This window comes from Amblyraja radiata, chromosome 22 (genome assembly GCF_010909765.2).
Source record: "Amblyraja radiata isolate CabotCenter1 chromosome 22, sAmbRad1.1.pri, whole genome shotgun sequence".
In the NCBI taxonomy this organism is placed as follows: Eukaryota; Metazoa; Chordata; class Chondrichthyes; order Rajiformes; family Rajidae; genus Amblyraja; species Amblyraja radiata.
Genome location: NC_045977.1, coordinates 8,686,067 through 8,706,760, shown reverse-complemented (window position 1 = coordinate 8,706,760; position 20,694 = coordinate 8,686,067). Strand labels below are relative to the sequence as shown.

At 41.3% G+C, this 20,694-nt stretch overlaps 1 protein-coding gene across 2 annotated transcripts in view; it reads left to right on the top strand.

Annotated features, from left to right (window-relative positions):
- The window catches only part of dnah3 (dynein axonemal heavy chain 3), a 175,369-nt gene that overhangs the window by 144,589 nt on the left and 10,086 nt on the right, over window positions 1-20,694 (top strand). For both annotated transcript variants that reach the window (XM_033040327.1, XM_033040326.1), the window contains exons 49-58: window positions 45-227; window positions 923-1,121; window positions 3,396-5,537; window positions 6,000-6,225; window positions 8,508-8,752; window positions 9,006-9,122; window positions 9,266-9,423; window positions 12,863-13,030; window positions 17,418-17,560; window positions 18,784-18,988. In XM_033040327.1, the coding sequence (XP_032896218.1) occupies window positions 45-227; window positions 923-1,121; window positions 3,396-5,537; window positions 6,000-6,225; window positions 8,508-8,752; window positions 9,006-9,122; window positions 9,266-9,423; window positions 12,863-13,030; window positions 17,418-17,560; window positions 18,784-18,988 (3,786 nt within the window). The remainder of the gene's footprint in view (window positions 1-44; window positions 228-922; window positions 1,122-3,395; window positions 5,538-5,999; window positions 6,226-8,507; window positions 8,753-9,005; window positions 9,123-9,265; window positions 9,424-12,862; window positions 13,031-17,417; window positions 17,561-18,783; window positions 18,989-20,694) is intronic.

Sequence of the window (20,694 nt, the reverse complement as noted above, 5' to 3'; positions counted from 1 at the left end):
GCAGCTATTTCCAATTGTTGATTTGTGTTGTGATCCATCATTAGGTGTCAGTTATGCAGAAGGAACTAACAGACCTGCAGCCAGAGCTAATTAAGACATCTGCTGAGACTGACAAGATGATGATAAAAATTGAACAAGAAACCGTTGAGGTTGATGCCAAAAGGGAGCTGGTGGCAGCTGACGAGGTGGTGGCTAACGAGGCTGCAGCCGCTGCACAAGCAATCAAGGTACAACCATGATTAGAACACAAACCACTTTCTGATGAACAATTATTATTGCATTATTTCACTGCAAAACTGATTTAATTTACTTGGTAATGTCAGGTTGCAGCATGATTTGCTCCTGCCATTCAAACTATTGTAAACCAATCTTATTTCTCCAAGCCAGGATCTGAATGGTATTTTTCCCAATTACATTCTCAGCTCTTGTTGCAATGATTGGTGCAGGAGTGAGACGGTGGGAGGATAGTACCCTATGTTTGTAACTGCATCAAGCCTATCGATTAAGCATTGAGTATATTGCATTACAGGATGTTGTCCTAATATTTCTTAATTACATTGTAAGATTGTCGATGGAGTCATAAGTAATAGGAGCAGAATTAGGCCTTTTGGTCCCTCAAGTGTACTCTGCCATTCAATCATGGATTGAATTTATTTATTGATTTACCACAAATAAAGTAGTGGATTGTATGTTAACAATATGATTGTTGACAATTTAGGTTTGTTTGCAGATGTCAGTTAAACTTTTTACCAGATTTGATTTAAGATAATCACTCAATGATCTAATTAACTTTGGTGGAAAACTGGGGATTGAAAATATGTTCTAAGAAGGGAATTGCTGACGGGAAAAAAAATACTGGCTTTTTCTTTGGGGTAGTGAAGTTCAGCTTCTTCTTAGTGTTTTATTTTATACCTTTCTGCAGGATGAATGTGAGGGGGATCTTGCAGAAGCCATGCCAGCACTAGAGGCCGCTGTATCGGCTCTCGATACTCTGAAACCAGCTGACATCACAGTTGTAAAAACTATGCAGAATCCACCGGGTCCCATCAAGCTGGTGATGGAAAGTATCTGTGTAATGAAAGGGATAAAACCAGAAAGAAAGCCAGATCCAACTGGATCAGGTACAGTACTTATTTATTCATTGGATGATTTTAACTGTAATAATTCATATCTCTTTTATAGTACAGTTACAATATAGGCAATGAGGCACTCTCCAAGCAAATCTGCTTTGAACCCACTGAACCACATCATGAAGCTGTTTCATTGGACTTTGAATTATGAAAGATCAATTTTATGACTGAAATTAATACATCTTATTTTGCATGGCAGAAAACTGAATAGATATCTATAAACTGCTAAATGGTAAAATGCACATTTTAGGATTTGCCCTACATCCAATTCTCCCCAATGAAGGGCTAAAACCCCTTTTAAACTAAAAACTTCAGATGAAAAATTGCATTGCAAAATCTTTGCTAATTATTTAGACCTCGATGGTTCATTCAGTTTAGTTAGTATTGCACTGACAGCAACTGTAACCTAATCTGCCTTTATAAACCGGGATCATTAGAGGTGCAAAGTTGATCAAACTGGATCTTGTATTTGGAAACCAGTCTGGCCAGGTGATTGGTGTTGCGATGGAAGAATAATTTGCTGAAAGTGATCATCACTCCATAAGTATTAAGATTGTTTTGAATAGGGAGCTGTCTGGATGTTGGGGGAAGGTACATAATTGGGGAAAGCCAGATTACAATGTCATTAGGCAGGAGCTATGGAGGGTAGATTGGGAGCAATTGTTATTAGGTAAATCCAAAAATGACATGTGAGAGTCATTTAAAGGCCAGCTTATCAAAGTGCAGGCTCAGCATGTTCCAGTAGGGAGGAGGGTAAGGGTGGCAAGATAAGGGAACCGTGGATGACCAAGGAGGTCCTAAACTTGGTCAGGAAGAAAAAGTAAGGTTATGCCAGGTTTAAGAAGATGGCATCAGACAGGGCTTATGAGGAATATAAAGCGAGTAGGAAAAACCTCAAGCTGGCAATTAGAAGGGCCAAAAGGGGCCATGAAATGTCATTTCATGAGTCAAATTAAGGAAAATTCCATGGCTTTTTATACGTACGTTAAAAGTAAGAGGGTGAGCAAGGAGCAGGTAGGACCAATCAGAGGAGGGAATTGATGCTCGGAGTTGGAGGATGTAGGTGAGGTGCTAAATTAGTATTTTGCATCTGTATTCATTGAGGAGAGGGAATTGGAGGACAGTGAGATCAGTGTGGGGAATACAAATGTACTGGGGCAGTTTGAGATTGAGGAGGTAGTGGTGAGGCTCTTGAAGAACATCAAGGGGATATCCGCAGAGCCTGATGGGATCTATCCAAGGTTATTAGGGGAGATCGTAGGAGATTAAGGGGACGAGGATATTTGCTACTTCTCCAGCCACAGGCAAGGTCCTGGAAGACTGGAGAGTGGCCAATGTTCTTCCTTTGTTTGTTATGAAGTAGAAAGAACCCAGGGAACTATAGGCTGGTGAGCCTCATATCAGTGGTAGGCAAACTATTGGAGAGAATTCTTCGAGGCAGGATTTACCCCCATTTGGAAGAGAATGGGCTGCCAGCATGACTTTGTATGCAGCAGGTCATGTCTCACTAACTTGATTTTTTGCAGGAGGTGACAAAGGAAATTGATGAAGGTAGGCGATGGATGTAGTATACATGGAGATTTTAGAAGGCTTTTGATAAGGTCACACATGGTAGGCTGATCCAGAAGATTAAGAAGTACGGCATTCATGATGGATTATTCATATAGATTGAGAACCGGCTTATTCATTGAAGAAAGAGGGTCGTGGTGGAAGGTAGATATTCTGGCTGGAGATCTGTGACTAGTGGATTTCCACAGGGATCTGTACTGGGTCCTCAACTGTTTGTGACATATATAAACAACCTAGACGTAAATGTAAGATAGACAAAAAAAGCTGGAGTAACTCTGCGGGACAGGCAACATCTCTGGAGAGAAGGAATGGGTGAGGTTTCAGATCGAGACCCTTCTTCAGATGTTGATGTATGTAGATGGGTTGGTGAGTAAGTTTGTTTCATGGCACCAAAATTGAAGGAGCTGTAGACAGAGAGGCAAGTAGTTGAGACAGATATAATAACAACATTTAAAAGAGAGAGAGAGGAGAGAAAAAATAGAGAATCATAGCTAAGTTAGTCTGATGAAGGGAAAATCATTGTTTCACAAATGATTTCCTCAAATATTCAGAAACATCCCAAAACATTGACTGCTTGCATAAAGTGTCCTTTTATTACTGCGTTCTTGCACTAATGATCCTGAATAAGGCATTATTACACCAGGGAATGACACAAAAATATTTATGTTTACGCCTTTTTATTCCTTTTTTACACAGGCAAAATGATTGAGGATTATTGGGGTCCATCAAAGAAGATTCTTGGAGATCTTAAATTCCTTGAAAGCCTGAAGACCTATGACAAGGACAACATTCCCCCCACAGTCATGAAAAGAATCAGAGAAAGGTTTATAGAGCACCCAGATTTCCTGCCGTCAGTTATTAGAAATGTATCCTCTGCCTGTGAAGGATTGTGCAAATGGGTTAGATCCATGGAAGTGTATGAACGTGTGATCAAGGTGGTCGCACCGAAACGCGAAAAGCTGAGGATTGCTGAAGGAGAATTTGCAGTCCAAATGGATATGTTGAATATTAAACGAGATGAGTTGAAAACTTTGGAGGACAAACTTCAAGCACTGAATGACGACTTTGAAATTATGAATAACAAAAAGATGGATTTAGAAGATAACATATATCTCTGCTCACAAAAGCTTGTGCGCGCTGAGAAGCTGATAGGGGGACTTGGTGGAGAGAAGGATAGATGGACTGAAGCTGCTCGTTTGTTGGGGATAAGATACATAGATCTAACTGGGGATGTGCTTCTGTCATCGGGCACTGTAGCTTATTTAGGGGCTTTCACAGTTGATTTTCGTGTGGAGTGCCAAACTGAATGGCAGATCTTATGTCAAGAAAAGATTATCCCTTGTTCAGATAACTTTTCCCTCAGCAACACATTAGGAGATCCAGTGAAAATTCGTGCTTGGCAGATTGCAGGCCTGCCTGTCGATGCTTTCTCCATTGATAACGGGATAATTACATCCAACTCAAGAAGGTGGTCCTTAATGATTGACCCTCAAGGTCAGGCAAACAAATGGATCAAAAATATGGAAAAAAGCAACAGACTTGGAGTTATAAAATTAACTGACACTAATTATGTAAGGACTTTAGAAAATTCCATCCAGTTTGGCACCCCACTCTTGTTAGAAAATATTGGCGAAGAGTTGGATCCAATGCTCGAACCAGTACTGCTGAAACAAACATTTAAACAGCAGGGGGTGGAGGTCATGAAAGTAGGGGAAAATATCATTGAGTATTCACATGATTTCAAATTCTATATTACTACACGTTTGAGAAACCCACACTATCTCCCAGAAGTAGCAGTAAAAGTTTGTCTTTTAAACTTCATGATTACACCTCTGGGCCTGGAAGATCAATTGTTGGGAATTGTGGCTGCCAAAGAAAAGCCTGAGTTGGAAGAAAAGAAGAACATGTTGATCTTGGAGAGTGCGCAAAACAAGAAGCAGCTTAAGGAGATAGAAGACAAAATCCTTGAGGTTCTGTCATCATCAGAGGGAAATATCCTAGAAGATGAAACAGCCATTAAGGTCCTATCTTCTTCTAAACACCTTTCAGAAGAAATAACTGAAAAGCAGTTTATTGCAAGTGCAACAGAGAAAGAAATAGACATCACACGGTTGGGTTACGAACCTGTTGCTGTGCATTCATCTATTATATTCTTCTGCATCTCCGACTTAGCTCACATTGAGCCAATGTATCAGTACTCACTCACTTGGTTCATTAACTTGTATGTGCAAGCTATTGCAAAGAGTGAAAAGAGTGATGATGTGACTAAAAGAACTTCAGCTATTAAAGAAAACTTCACCTTGAGTATCTATAACAATGTTTGTCGTTCTCTTTTTGAGAAGGACAAGCTGCTTTTTTCGCTGCTTCTTAATGTGGGGCTCATGAAAGGCAAAGGAGAACTCAACGAAGATATCTGGCGATTTTTACTAACTGGCGGTGTGGCTCTTGAGAATCCATTTCACAATCCGGCTTCGGAATGGTTATCGGAAAAAAACTGGGCCGAGATTGTACGAGCATCAAATCTGCCAGAGCTTGAGGGTTTGATGCATCACGTGGTACAAAACATCACAAAGTGGAAAATCATTTATGATTCTGCAAAGCCTCATAAAGAGGTACTTCCTGATCAGTGGAATGCATTGAACGGAATGGATCATTTGATTATTATTAGATGCTTCCGACCGGACAAAATCATTCCAGCAGTGCAGGATTTCATTACGACTATAATGGGAAAAACGTTTATTGAACCGCCAACATTTGATCTTGCTGGCAGTTACCATGATTCCCATTGCTGTGCACCTTTGATATTTATTCTCTCACCTGGAGCCGACCCTATGGCAGGTAAACTGATCAGTTGAACCTTTAGCTCATTGTTGTATTTTGTGGAAAACAAGGATTAAAAAAAATAATTTGACCTTTTAATCTCATCAATGTATATTGTCTTTCTACCATTATGTAATTTGAACATTGTTACAGCATACTATATATTTTTGCTAATGGTACAATATCTCATAAAGGCTGAAAATATTTGATGTTGCATCATTTTGTTTTTCATTGTGCAAATAATGCTGATGCAAGAAGTCGCATTTATATTTGATTATTTTTGTTTAAATCGAAACATTCCTATTTTGGAATTTTTATGTTTTTTCCACCGGAAGGCTTGCCCTTCCAATGATACAGTTTTTGATACGTTTATCTGCTGCACAACTGGAAAAGATACCTCAGACTTTTGCCATGTGAAAAGTCCAAGCAGTATAAGTTATGGCTGTGTGGATTTATCAATGCTTTATTCCCTGCTCACAGGCTTGCTAAAGTTTGCAGATGACATTGGCATGGGTGGCGAAAGCACTCAAACAATCTCGCTTGGCCAGGGCCAGGGACCAATTGCAGCAGAAATGATAGAAAGCGCACTTCATTCTGGAACCTGGGTTGTACTACAGAACTGCCATCTTGCAACCAGTTGGATGCCTGCTCTGGAGAAAATATGTGAGGAAGTCATAATACCAGAGACCACAAACAAAAGCTTCAGGTCCAAATATTTCTATTTCTATTGAATGCACTTTATTGCTAATAATTAGTTTCGAAAATGTAAAAACATGACAAAATTTGTAATCTGTCAGCCAAATGATTATTTTTTTAGAAATGTGTTGCATTTATTTTTATCTTTGATTGGATTCTTAGCAACCTGGAGCACCCGATTTTGAAATGGTTGAGATGAAGTTCACAAAGGTGAACTGGAAGGAGAAACTGACATACAGCACAGTTGGCCAACAGTGTGACTATTAAAAAGAAATGAATCAAAGATTACAGAGTTGCACCAAACTGAAGAAATAGAGAAAAAAAATACATGTCGTACAGCATAGAAACAGTCTCATTAGCCAAGCATGTCCATACAAAGATATCCCATCTCAGCTAGATCCATTTACCCAGATTTGGCCTATATCCCTCCAAATCTTTCTTATCCATGTATCTGTCCAAACGTCTTTTAAATGTCATTATTGTACTTGCTTCTGACAGCTCGTTCCATATAACTACCAACCTCCTTGTGAATAAGTTGCTCCTCAGGCTCCTATTAAACCTTTCACCTCTCAGCTAAAACCTATGTCCCCAAGTGCAAGAATCCCATATCCTGGTGAAAAGATTGTGTATTCATCTTGTCTCTCGTGATTTTACACATCTCTAAATTCACCCTTTGCCTCTTGCACTCTCTTCCACTCAGAACAGTATATTTATTCCAGTTTCTGTTGACTATTTGGGGGCCTATAGTACAATTCCAACATCCCAAACTGGTACTCTGAGCGTCACCCTTACAGCCTCACTGGATGATCTTTTGGGAATGTAATCTCGGACTACTCCTCAATCAACACATCAAAGCCACCTCCTACTTTACTCCCATCTCTATCTTGCCTGTAGGATCAGCCCCCTGGAATATTAGGCTGCTAGTGCTGTCCCTCCCTTAACCAGGTTTGTGCAATGGCTGTAATGTCCCAGTAGCACATCTACCCCCTGAGTTCATCCTCCATACCTGTTAGAGCTCTAGCATTGAAATAAATGCAATTTAATGCAACTGCCTTTCCTCGCTCCCTGCTGTGTCCCTGCCTATCCTGTAGACTGAATTATCTGTCATTGCCTTCTTTATGGACTTCTAGCATTTCAACTGGCTCACTACTGCATTGGACCCCATTTCCTCCTGCCAATCTAGTTAAATGCCACCCCCCCCCCCCCCCGCCCCGGTGTAGCATGAGGAAACATGCCTGCCAGGATATTGGTCCCCCTCCAAATCAGGTGCAACCCACTTATCTAGATCACCTCTGCCTAGAAAAGATTCCAATGGTTCAAAAATCTGAAATCCCTGCCCCCTACACCATTTCCGCAGCCTCACATTCACTTGCTCGCTAGCATGTGGCACTGGGAGTAATCGGGAGATCACAGCTTTGAGGTCCTGCTTTCTAACGTTCTGCCTAACTCATGATATTCACTCTGCAGGACCTCATCCCTTTTTCTACCATTTCTGCCAGTGTGCCAATTCCCTGACTGATGAAGGCCAACGTGCCAAAAGTCTTCTTCACCACCCTATCGACCTGTGTTGCCACCTTTGGGGAAAAATTGAGCGATTGCATTTAGAAAATTGCAGATTACAGGACAAAATGTGTGAAGATTTTAAATTATTCATTGGGTCGATGTGGGAAATAGAAGCTGCAGATGAGAACGGTTGTACAACAACGACAGGATCTAATGTCACTCTGCAGTGATCTCTTTGCTCAATCTTTGCTCAATCTTTCAGATTCACTTACATAGTTCTTTCTGAAACACGTATGTAAATAATATATGAGAACAGTTTCTTTAGTTGGAATGGAATTATAAATGTGCTTAAACACATCCTTGTAATATTTTCATATGTTATGCACAGAGTAACCATGATCTAACTGAAATGTAAAAATAGATTGAACGACTAAATGCACACATCATTAATTTAGCTATGTTTTAGAAGGAACTGCAGATCCTGGAAAATCGAAGGTAGACAAAAGTGCTGGAGAAACTCAGCGGGTGAGGCAGCATCTATGGAGCGAAGGATAGATGCTGCCTCACCCGCTGAGTTTCTCCAGCACTTTTGTCTACCATTAATTTAACTATGCCCACTGTTAATTGCATTGCTGTAAACTTGTCCTTGTGATTTTAGATCCGCTTGCATGGCAGGGAAATGTAAACGCAAAAGATGAATCACAGATATTTTTAGCGTGTGAATTATGGCCAAAGCATTTTATGATATTGTTATCCGATTGTACCAACTAAATTAAGTTGTAATTACAGGTTGTGGCTGACCAGCTACCCATCGGACAAGTTTCCAGTCAGTATCCTCCAGAATGGGGTAAAGATGACAAATGAACCACCTAAGGGTCTCAGGGCAAATATGCTACGTTCTTATCTCAATGACCCAATCTCAGATACTGCCTTCTTCACCAGTTGTAACAAACCTGAAATCTGGCAAAAGCTCATCTTTGGCCTATGCTTCTTTCATGCTCTAGTGCAAGAGAGGAGGAACTTTGGTCCTTTGGGTGAGTCTCCACTATTACAGAAATGGTTCAAAACATTTTTTTATGGTCTGATTACTGCACAGTTTTGAAAAATAATTGTGACAAGTATCTTTTTCCATGTGATGGCTCTATTTAATATTTTCAAGCTGGTAAATTATATTTTCCATGTAACTTTCAAATAAAAAATAAAACATTTATTTTATACTGCGATATTTAAGATGTTATAATATACTTAATTATAAATATTTAGCCGCTTGCAATGCATTCTTTATAGGTTGGAATATCCCTTATGAATTTAATGAGTCAGATCTGAGAATAAGCACAAGACAGATCCAAATGTTTCTGAATGAATATGAAGGGGTACCACTAGAAGCTCTTACATATTTAACAGGCAAGTGATTGTATCAATTATTATTTTTCATCATTGACAGTAATTTAAATATCAGCATTATCATTTCAATGGATTTTTGTTGTTGTGATGTTAATGCTGTTCTTCAAATTAAATCTAAACTTGATCTTTATTAATCCATAAAGGTGAATGTAATTATGGTGGTAGAGTTACAGATGACAAAGACAGGCGGCTACTTTTGTCTCTTCTATCGATTGTGTACAATGACAACTTAATACACAAAGACCATTATAAACTTGCGCCTGGCGAAGATTATTTTGTCCCATTGCATGGTTCATATCAGGTATGTTAACAATTAAAATACAAGGTAAGAACATTCTTATAAACGCGAGGCAAAGCCAGAGATGTATTCTGACTAACAAAATTTATAATATAGAATAACAATTATTCTACATAACATTATCTGGTAGAATTACAACTGCCTTGCTCCGAGCAATATTAGGCAGTAGAGAATGTCCACTAGGGGCGCCGTATTGATGGCAGCCTCTGCCTACAGTCTGTCTGTTTTTCTATCTTTTTTAAAATTTTTTGTCTGTTTTAACAGTTTGTGTTGGAGGTTTCTTTAGTTTTTCTATGTGGGGGAGGGGGGTTGGGTAAGGGGGAAACCGTTTCCCAGTCACTTCCTGGCGAGGATACGACTATTCTCCGAGTCCTCGCCCCCCCTCCTCACGGCCTACCAACTGGATTGGCGCGGCCTTTCCTGCCGGGGACCGGACCAAAGTTTCAGCGGCGGCGGCGCAGCACTGGATTCACCGCGGAGCGGGCGATGCCTACCTGGATTGCCGTTCGAAGCCCCGGAGTACTGGGCCTGCTGCTTCAACATCTCGGAGCTGGGGTTTGGAGAGCTCCCAGCGCGGGCGGCGCTGACCAACATCGAGGAGTACTGGGACGCTTTGCCGAGGGCCGCCAGCGTTGAATCACCGACCAGTGGACGGTGGAAGCCTGTGGACTTCGGGAGCTGCGGACTCCGGTAGGAAGTGGCCGATTCGGATGTCCAAGCCGTTGAGGTTGTTCTCCCGTACCATCATCCCAGCGTGACGGCCTGAACATCAGGCCGCCCATGGCGGCAACTGTGAGGGGTTCGGGAGCCCCCCGACCACAGGTGAACAACGGAGGAGGATGACTGAATTTTGGAGCCTTCCCTCACAGTGGGAAATTTTGATTCCGCTGTGTGGGGGATGTCTGTGTTAAAGTCTATCGTGTTCTGTGCTCTTTATTATTCGTATGGCTGTATGGTGACAACACACACTAAATAAATGTATCTTGTATGTGATTTAGTATCTTTTTTTTTTTTACTAATGCTACTGTGAATCACAGTAAAGTGTTGTTACTGTGTTAAAGAGACTATGTACAGTAAATGAAAATGATTGTTGTAAGATCTCAGAATCAGTAAAACACCTAAGTTCTCGGGTGTGGCTCATACACAGCTTCTCCAGCTCCAAGATTGATACTTTTTAAGCTACTAATAAATAAATTGTTTGGGAAATTTGGGAAAAGAAAATCCAGAGATGTGATCAATGGCATCCAATTATTATTTTCCACCATATGCTCGGCTGGTCAAATTGATCTACTGCGGTTAAAAAAGAACTGAGTGACACTGTTCAGTTCTCATTTTGGGTATTCTGAAGGGAAGTTTGTACTTTATTTTGATTATGGTAATGGTTGTGGATCATCCTTTTACGTTATTTTATATTTCATGTTTGTTTATGACAGAGGGAGAGGCTACTTTGTCCATTGACTCCACGCCATTCATAGATCTTTTCTTCAGTTATTTCCCTGTAACCCATTCTCTCACTTGCCCCTCACATTTCAACTTCTCTCTAATTCTCCTGTCATCTACCCACATCACAAACAATTCACAGAGGTCAGTGCACCTGCATCCTCTGGGTGCTTTGATTTCCTTCCACATCCCAAATGTGTAAACCAATGTGGCTGTAGGGAAAATTTAGAAATCAGATAGTGTGGTGTCAGGGATGACGCTGGGCTTGACACTGACCACGCAAACACTCGCAGTAAGGGTGAACTCGCGTATATTTTTGATTTAGTGGTAAGAAAGTCCAGGACCACATGGGGGCTTGTTCCTCACCATCAGGGCTCATGTGCAGTGGTGCTGCTGAACTCGAGCTTGTCACGGCAAATCAGTTATGGTCTCGCAGGAGAAGGTGTAGCAATCTCAGGCTTCTCCCTGCAGTTCACCCTTGCCAACAGTGGATGTTCTGGTGGTCACAGGCTTATCCTCAGCTTTGGGCTTGAAGAGGCATAGGTGGCATTCTGGATTCCCTATCTCCATACACAGCTTTACTTTTTGGACCTTACTTTTTCCTAAGTCATTCTCTTCCTCTTATGTATATTTTGTTTAGTTTAGTTTAGAGATGCAGCACGGAAACAGACCCTTCAGCCCACTGAGTCAGCACCGACCAGCAATCCCCATACACTAACACTACCTTACACACACTAGGGACAATATTACATTTATACCTACAAACTTGTACGTCTTTGGAGTGTGGAAGGAAACGGAAGATCCCGAAGAAAACCCACGCGGTCATGGGGAGAACGTACAAACTCCGTACAGACAGCACCCGTAGTCTCTGGTGCTGTAAGGCAGCAGCTCTACCGCTGCACCACCGTGCCATCATCATTTTACTCACTAATTCCTTTACCATCTTTTTGCCTACAATTTTGATTTCGGTGGTCCTACACTTTCTACACTCTTCCAGGCTTTCTCATGCACCAAGTTCTCAGGATCTGCTTCACATTTTGCCTAATGCCCCTGTCCCACTTAGGAAACCTGAACGGAAACCTCTGGAGACTTTGCGCCCCACCCAAGGTTTCCGTGCGGTTCCCGGAGGTTGCAGGTGGTTGCCGGAGGTTGCAGGTAGTGGAAGCAGTTAGGGAGACTGACAAAAACCTCCGGGAACCACACAGAAACCTTGGGTGGGGCGCAAAGTCTCCAGAGGTTTCCGTTCAGGTTTCCTAAGTGGGACAGGGGCATTATTCTACTTTCTGTGCATCTCATCACCTGGAGAACTCAAGCATTTTAATTGTGGGATCTCATATAGCTTGGACCACTTAAATTTGCATCTTCAAATTCTATTTATTTTTCAATTCTATTTCCCTGAAACTTTAAATCTCCAAAAGAGCATGAAATTAGAAATATAAAGGTGGTGTGAATATGCAAAAATCTGTTTCATTTGCATACGCATCAGGCAGGAAGACCTTGCAGCGATTAGTCAGGACAATGGAGAACATCATCAGGGAGCCTCTCCCATCCATTCCAGACATTTTCAACAAAAGATGCCTCCAAAAAGCCTCCAACATTATAAAGGACTCCTCCAACCCCTCCCATAGACTCTTTGCCCCTCTGCCTTCCGGCATGATGTACGGGAGCATCAAGGCCAGCACCACCAGGATGTGCAACAGCTTCTTCCCCCTGGCTGTTAGAATGATGAACACCCTGCTGCCCCCCGACGCACACACACACCTCATCTTAAACACACACACGCTCTGCACTGGCACCTTACATCAATATCAACTACAATGCACCTTGCACCTCAGCCCCGTGAGCAACAATTTCATTCAAATGTATACTTATATGTTTGAATGACAAATTAATAAAAATAATAACAATAATAATAATGATTATTATATACTGCTGGATGTTTTTTTAATGCTGACACATACCTCTACTTGAATGTTTAATGTGTTTTATTTTTGACATTTAGTCTTACATAGATTACCTGCGAAATCTACCAGCTGTAGCTCACCCAGAGGTCTTTGGACTTCATGAAAATGCTGATATCACGAAAGATAACCAGGAGACTAATCAGCTATTTGATGGGGTACTGTTGACTCTTCCCAGGCAGTCTGGAGGCGGTGCGAAATCTCCTCAAGTAAGATGAACAATTGAGAGGGATGATGATTATGTAGAAAATATTGATGGTTTTTACTGAACTGCAAACCCACACAATATTTAAAAATAATATAATAACTTTGCCGTCTTTAGTTGAAACATCATAGCAAAAGGATTTGAGTATAGGAGCAGGGAGGTTCTACTGCAGTTGTACAGGGTCTTGGTGAGACCACACCTGGAGTATTGCGTACAGTTATGGTCTCCTAATCTGAGGAAAGACATTCTTGCCATAGAGGGAGTACAGAGAAGGTTCACCAGACTGATTCCTGGGATGTCAGGACTTTCATATGAAGAAAGACTGGATAGACTCGGTTTGTACTCGCTAGAATTTAGAAGATTGAGGGGGGATCTTATAGAAACGTACAAAATTCTTAAGGGGCTGGACAGGCTAGATGCAGGAAGATTGTTCCCGATGTTGGGGAAGTCCAGAACAAGGGGTCACAGTTTAAGGATAAAGGGGAAATCTTTTAGGACCGAGATGAGGAAAACTTTTTTCACACAGAGAGTGGTGAATCTGTGGAATTCTCTCCCGCAGAAGGTAGTTGAGGCCAGTTCATTGGCTATATTTAAGAGGGAGTTAGATGTGGCCCTTGTGGCTAAAGGGATCAGGGGGTATGGAGAGAAGGCAGGTACAGGATACTGAGCTGGATGATCAGCCATGATCATATTGAATGGCGGTGCAGGCTCGAAGGGCCGAATGGCCTACTCCTGCACCTATTTTCTATGTTTCTATGTTTCTATAATTCCGTGTAATTATCTATTATTGAAATATATTCACTATAACTTTACTATATATTTGTTATATAATAATTAATCATTTTGGAATGAACCATACAAAGTATGAATTTAGTTTATTTGATTTTTTTTTTGTAAAGCCACGTTACTTTGATATTTGGAGGGTATCCAATTCTCTTTCCTCTGCCTAACTTGCTTCCAGCAGTTTCTGTTTTTTGTCATTTATATTTATATATACTTTGCCTTTGTGATGTGCTGCGCCAACCCATTAGTAATTATTGGGAAAAAAATGTGTTTATAATGTATCTTCTAAAACTATGGGACATTATAAAGTCATGTTACAGTTAATAAAATGTTTAAATTGTAGTCGCCATTGTAATGTAAGAAATTTGACAGCTAATTTACATGCAACAATATCCCACAAATATGAGTGTGAAAATAATCATATCTTTACTGTTAGTGATGTGGACTGAGGGATAACATTTGCCAATAGTGCTAGCCATTTATTTACCTAGACCTGAGAAGACAAAAAGAGCTTTAGTTCAAGTCTCCTCCAAAAGATAATACCTCTGGCAGTGCAGTACTCCCACAGTCCTCCACTGGTGTGATGCTCTGTATTTTTAGACCTGCACTCATCCAGTCAAGTGCAATTTGGATAAGGGAATTGAAGGCTTTGTGACCAAGTTTGCAGATGATGCTAAGATAGGTGGAGGGGCAGACAGTGTGGAGGAAGCATGGAGGGCGGTGGAGGCCGGTTCTCTGGATACTTTCAAGAGATAGCTTGATAGGGCTCTTAAAGATAGCGGAGTCAGGGGATATGGGGAGAAGGTAGGAACGGGGTACTGATTGTGGATGATCAGCCATGATCACATTGAATGGTGCTGCTGGCTCGAAGGGCCGAATGGCCTACTCCTACACCCATTGTCTATTAATTCTGCAGAAGGACTTGTACAGGTTAGGAGAGTGGGCAGAGAAGTGGCAGATGAAATTCAGTGTAGCAAAGTGCGGAGTCGTGCATTTTGGCAATAAGATTAAAGGCGTAGATTATTTTCTAAATGGAGACGGAATCCAGAAATCAAAGGTGCAAAGGGACTAGGGAGTGCTGGTGCAGGACTCCCATAAAGTTAATTTGCAAGTTGAATCGGTAGTAAGGAAGGCAAATTCATTGCTAGCATTTATATCAAGAGGCCTGGAATCGGAAAAGAGATATGTAATGCTGAGACTCTATAAAGGCGCTGGTCAGGCCGCATTTGGAGTATTGTGAGCAAATTTGGGCCCCATATCTGAGGAAGGATGTGCTGGCTCTGGAGAGGATCCAGAGGAAATTTACAAGAATTATTCCAGGAATGAATGGGTTAACATATGATGAGCGTTTGACAGCACTGGGCCTCTACTTGCTGGAGTTCAGAAAGTTGAGGGGGGACCTCATTGAAACTTAGAGAATAATGAAAGGCATAGATACAGTGGATATGGAAAGGATGTTTCCACTGGTGGGAGAGTCTAGGACCAGAGGTCATAGCCACAGAAGTAAAGGGCGCTCTTTTAGAAACTTCTTTAGTCAGAGGGTAGTTAATCTGTGGAACTCATTGCCACAAGAGGGCTGTGGAGTCCGTCAGTTGATATTTTTAAGGCAGAGATAGACAAATTCTTGATTAGAACGGGTGTCAAGGGTTATGGGGAGAAGGCAGCAAAATGGGATGAGGAAGCAGAGATCAGCCATACTCAATGGGCCGAATGGCCTAATTCTACTCCTATAGCGTGAACTTGCAGCGTATTCAAACAGACTATCTTTCTGCTATGGTGGAACGTTGCCTCAATATTTTTTGTTTGGGACGAACTCTCTGCCATCTGACTCAGTAAAATAGATACAAATGGTCCATGATTATCATTATGTGAATGCTTACTTCGATGAATTATGACACTATTAGGAATGACAGCTATTCATGTTCATGACATGGATAAAGTAAAAGAAAATCCTTAAAGCATAGATACATGGACAATAGGCAATATATTCGACCTTTGAGCCATTCAATATGATCATGGCTGATCATCCACAATCAGTACCCCGTTCCTGCCTTTTCCCCATAACCCTTGATTCCGCTAGGCCTAAGAGTTCTATATAACTCTGTTTTTAATGCATCCAATGTATCGGCCTCTACTGCCTTCTGGCAGATAATTCCACAAATTCACAACTCTCTGGGTTTCCTCATCTCAGTTCTAAATGGTCTACCTCTTATTCTTAAACTGAGGCCCCTGGTTCTGGACTCCCCCAACATCGGGAACATGTTTCCTGCATCTAGCGTGTCTAATCCCTTAATAATGTTATATGTTTCTATAAGATTTCCTCTCATCCTTCTAAATTCCAGTGACTACAAGCCCAGCCGCTCCAATTTTTCATCATATAACAGTCCCACCATCCCGGCAATTAACCTCGTGAACCTACACTGCACTCCCTCAATGGCAAGAATGTTCTTCCTCAAATTAGGAGATCAAAACTGCACACAATACTCCAGGTGTGGTCTCACCAGGGCCCTGTACAACTGCAGAAGGACCTCTTTGCTCCTATACTCCTCTTGTTATAAAGGCCAACATGCCATTAGCTTTCTTCACTGCCTGTTGTACCTGTATGCTTACTTTCACTGACTGATATACTAGGACACCCAGGTCTCATTGTACTTCCCCTTTTCCTAACCTGACACCATTCAGATAATAATCTGACTTCCCACTCTTGCCTCCAAAGTGGATAACCTCACATTTATCCACATTATACTGCACCTGCCATGCACCTGCCCACTCACCCAACCTGTCCAAGTCACTCTGCATTCCCATAGCATCCTCTTCACAGTTCACACTGCCACCCAGCTTTGTGTCATCTGCGAATTTGCTAATGTTACTTTTAATTCTTTCATCTAAATCATTGATGTATATTGTAAATAGCTGCGGTCCCAGCACCGAGCCTTGCAATACCCCACTAGTCACTGCCTGCCATTCTGAAAGGGACCCGTTAATCCCTACTCTTTGTTTCCTGTCTGCCAACCAATTTTCTATCTATGTCAGCACTCTACCCCCAATAACATGTGCCCTAATTTTGCCCACTAATCTCCTATGTGGGACCTTATCAAATGCTTTCTGAAAGTCCATGTGCACTACATCTACTGGCTCTCCCTTGTCCATTTTCCTAGTTACATCCTCAAAAAATTCCAAAAGATTAGTCAAGCATAATTTCCCCATCGTTAATCCATGCTGACTCGGACCGATCCTGTTACTGCCATCCAAATGTGCCGCTATTTCATCTTTTATGATTGACTCCAGCATCTTCCCCACGCTTACAAGAATTTATTAATATATGACTTTATGTGATGCCATCTAGTTACGTGAGTGACATTTTGGTTCATTTTCCAAAGAATGGCCCTGTACCTTAATTGGTATATGCGACAATAAAAGACCTTTGAAACCGTTGATTTCAGAGGCAAGCGTAAGCTGTTTTTAATAAATTATTTGTTTGGGAAAATCTGAAGTCCCAAAAGATTTACTAACAAATATAAGAATCAAAAAAAGCTGTCACAGTGCTGTAGTGTCTGCTGCATAAACTACAATGGTATAAGAAAATTGAATCTTCACTTTAACCTCAGGAAGTTGTTGAAGACCTCGCTGCAGACATTTTATCTAAACTTCCTAATGATTATAATTTGGAGGTTGTGATGGTGAAATATCCAGTGGTGTATCAGGAGTCCATGAACACAGTACTCAGACAAGAGCTTATTCGATTCAACAGGTATGCAATAAAAATATTTTCTTTACAGCAGTCATAAATTTCTTTTTGAGAGCCAACTGTAAACCATTGGATCAACTTGATTTATTAAATAAAAATAAACTATTAATAATTTCAGGGGGAAATCTGTGGGAAACATTGAATTTGATCAAATTCATCTTGAAAGTACAATTTATTCTGCTCAAACTAAGTAGTTCAACTCGGAGAATTATTTTGCACAAAATTGCTGTCATTTAGAAAAATTATTGGATTGAGGGGCTTATACTTACGGAAATTTTAAAAGTGGGAAACTGCACCATCAGTGGCAGCAGCAAGCTATTATAAAGGTGCATTAAAATGAGAATAGATAGGGTGAATGCAGAGTAGTTTTACCCAGCAGAGTGCAATCAAAAAAGGCACAGATTATAGGGCAAAGGTGAGAGGGGAAAGATTAAATAGGAACCCAAGGGGCAACTTCTTCACACAGAGGGTGATAGGACAAACCAACCTCACTTCCATTGACTCCATTTGCACTTCACACTGCCTCAGCAAGGCCACCAAGCATAATCAAGGCAGTCTCATCCCGGTCTTCTCCCCCTGCCATCAGGCAAGAGGTACACAAGTGTGAAACGCCTCCCTCCAGATTCTGGGACAGTTTCTTCACAGCTATTATCAGGCAATTTATAAGATGTCTTTACTGTTTTTTCTTTATTAACAATTTGTTTTGTCAACGAGTAAGATAAACGAATAATGGTAGTTGTACTATTTATTGTGTATTGTAGGCAGTTAGATGACTTTTACCCTAATCTGTACCATTTAGATGCATTCTTATGTTAGAAAATCTGTACATGTTTTTGAGATACAAATTACTTTTCAAGCCCTCCATAAAATGAGAGATGGCAGTACAGGCCGCTGTGGAATATTAATGATGTTGATGTGATGAGAATCTAGAACTAAGTGTCAATGTTCAGAAATAAAGAGTCGCCCACTTATGGAAAAACGAGGGAATAATTTCTCTTGGTGGGCTTTAAGTTTGTCGATATTTATACGGCAGTGGTAAACAAGGAGATGTAAGATCACTGCAGACTTCAGTTTATAATGACCTGTCTCAATCTTATTGAATGGGTTGAATGACCCATTTCTATTTAGTGTGGGCAAGATGCCTCATCAATAATGCCAAGAACTGTGCATTAAATACTAGCCTTTTTGGCAATGTTCTACTTTTATGCTTTTTTCCCCCCCCCCAGACTCACTGAAGTTGTACGTAGCAGTCTCATAAATATTCGTAAAGCTATCAAAGGACTTGTGGTAATGTCTTCTGAACTGGAGAATGTGTTTGACAGTATGTTGGTGGGCAAAGTCCCAAATATGTGGGCAGCCAAATCCTACCCATCTCTGAAACCAATGGGCAGTTACATTGTAGACCTTCTTTCAAGATTACAATTTTTCCAGGTATTTGATAGTTACTTAAAATATTGGCATGTTTTAGAATGTCTCACTTTAAGAAGGATCCCTCTGGCTATTTTGGTACAGGCTATTTTAAGAAACATTCTACTTTAAAACCAATGTATGGTATTGTTTGTCAAATTTGTTGCTATGTTGATAGTATAACCTATTAAAATATATAGTTATGCATCTCAATATGAAAGCTTTGCTGTATAATTTAAATTATTTTAATTTCTTCTATATATTAGTATATTTGGATTCTTGGACAATAAATAGAGCAGCGGGACTGGGCACAATAGTCAAAACAATGTTAATTTAAGCCCTGGTAATAAAAATATCCTGTACAAATGAATACATATTTTCTTATTTCAGCTTTAAAATGACCATCAATTTTAAATCAATTTTTAAAGCAATGTTGATGTTTAAACTTTTTTCAAAGCAGTTTGTTTTCATGCATAATTTATTGAACCATTGAAATGTAAATAGCCGGAGGAGACAAGAAACTGCAGATACTGGAATCTTGAGCAAAAAGCAAAGTGCTGGGGAAACTCAGCAGGTCAGGCAGCAGCTGTGGAAGTAAATGGACAAATCACATTTTGGCTCAGGACCCTTCAATCTGAAGAAGGGTCCCAGCCAGCAACCTCATCTGTCCATTCCCCTCCAGAGATGCTGCCTAATCAATGAGTTCCTCCAGCACTTCCTTGTTGTAAAACGCTAGAATTCGATAGTTTTAATGGAGCACCGATCAATCTGCTGGAGGAATTCAGTGCGTCGAGCAGCATCAGTGGGTGAGTTGGTGGTGGGGGAAGGAGTTATCACCATATCAAGTCAGAACTGTGCATCAGGACAAAGACTGCAGAGGAAAGATACCCTGTATGGAGAGGGGGAGTGGTGAGATAGGGCCATGTGGGTGATTGATGGGGCAAGAAGGGTGATGGATGCCAGGCAGATGGAGCCAGGTATGGGATGGGGAGGGGTAAATTTGAGACAGAGGCAGGTGGGTAATAGATGAGGGAGACAAACAAAAAGGTCAGATGGAGCCACGTAGAGGAGGGAAGGTGAAAGTTGAGACAACTAAGTGGGTGATGAGTATGAGCATAAAAGCTACCACTGCTAGAAGCTGATTGGTAAGGAAGGTGTAATGGGAATCATTTGGGGAGAAGTGAGGGACAGATGGATCCTGATGGGAGAGCTGGTCGTTGAAATGTGTTGTGGATGGAACCAGGAGGAGGGTGTTGGAAATTAACAATAGGTGACGGGTCGGGAGGGGGCTTATGGATTCAGGGGACAGAGACAGACATAGAAGTGCACCAGAGGTGGGGTTTAGGTTGAAGACTATCCCGGCAGAGAATGAGATGTTGTTCCTCTCCCTGGGAGCGGAGGACGCAGAGAATTGACACGTCAGTGATAGAATGGGAAGGGAAATTAAGAGTGGCCTGCAACTGGGAGCTTTGGATGGCCATTGTAGACAGAGGCGCAGGTGCTCTGCAAATCGGTTACCTGGTCTGCTCTTAGAGTCGCCGATATCGAGGCCTCATCAAGAGCACCGAGTGCAGAGGATGAGGCTGGAGGAGATGCATGTGAATCTCTCCCTCACCAGGGAAAGCGGTTGAAGCACTTGCATGCAAGAATAAGTGTTGCATCTCCTGCAGATGCAGGGAAAAGCAACCAGGGTCATGGGGATGGAGGGGGGAAGGCCGAAGAGATGGAGA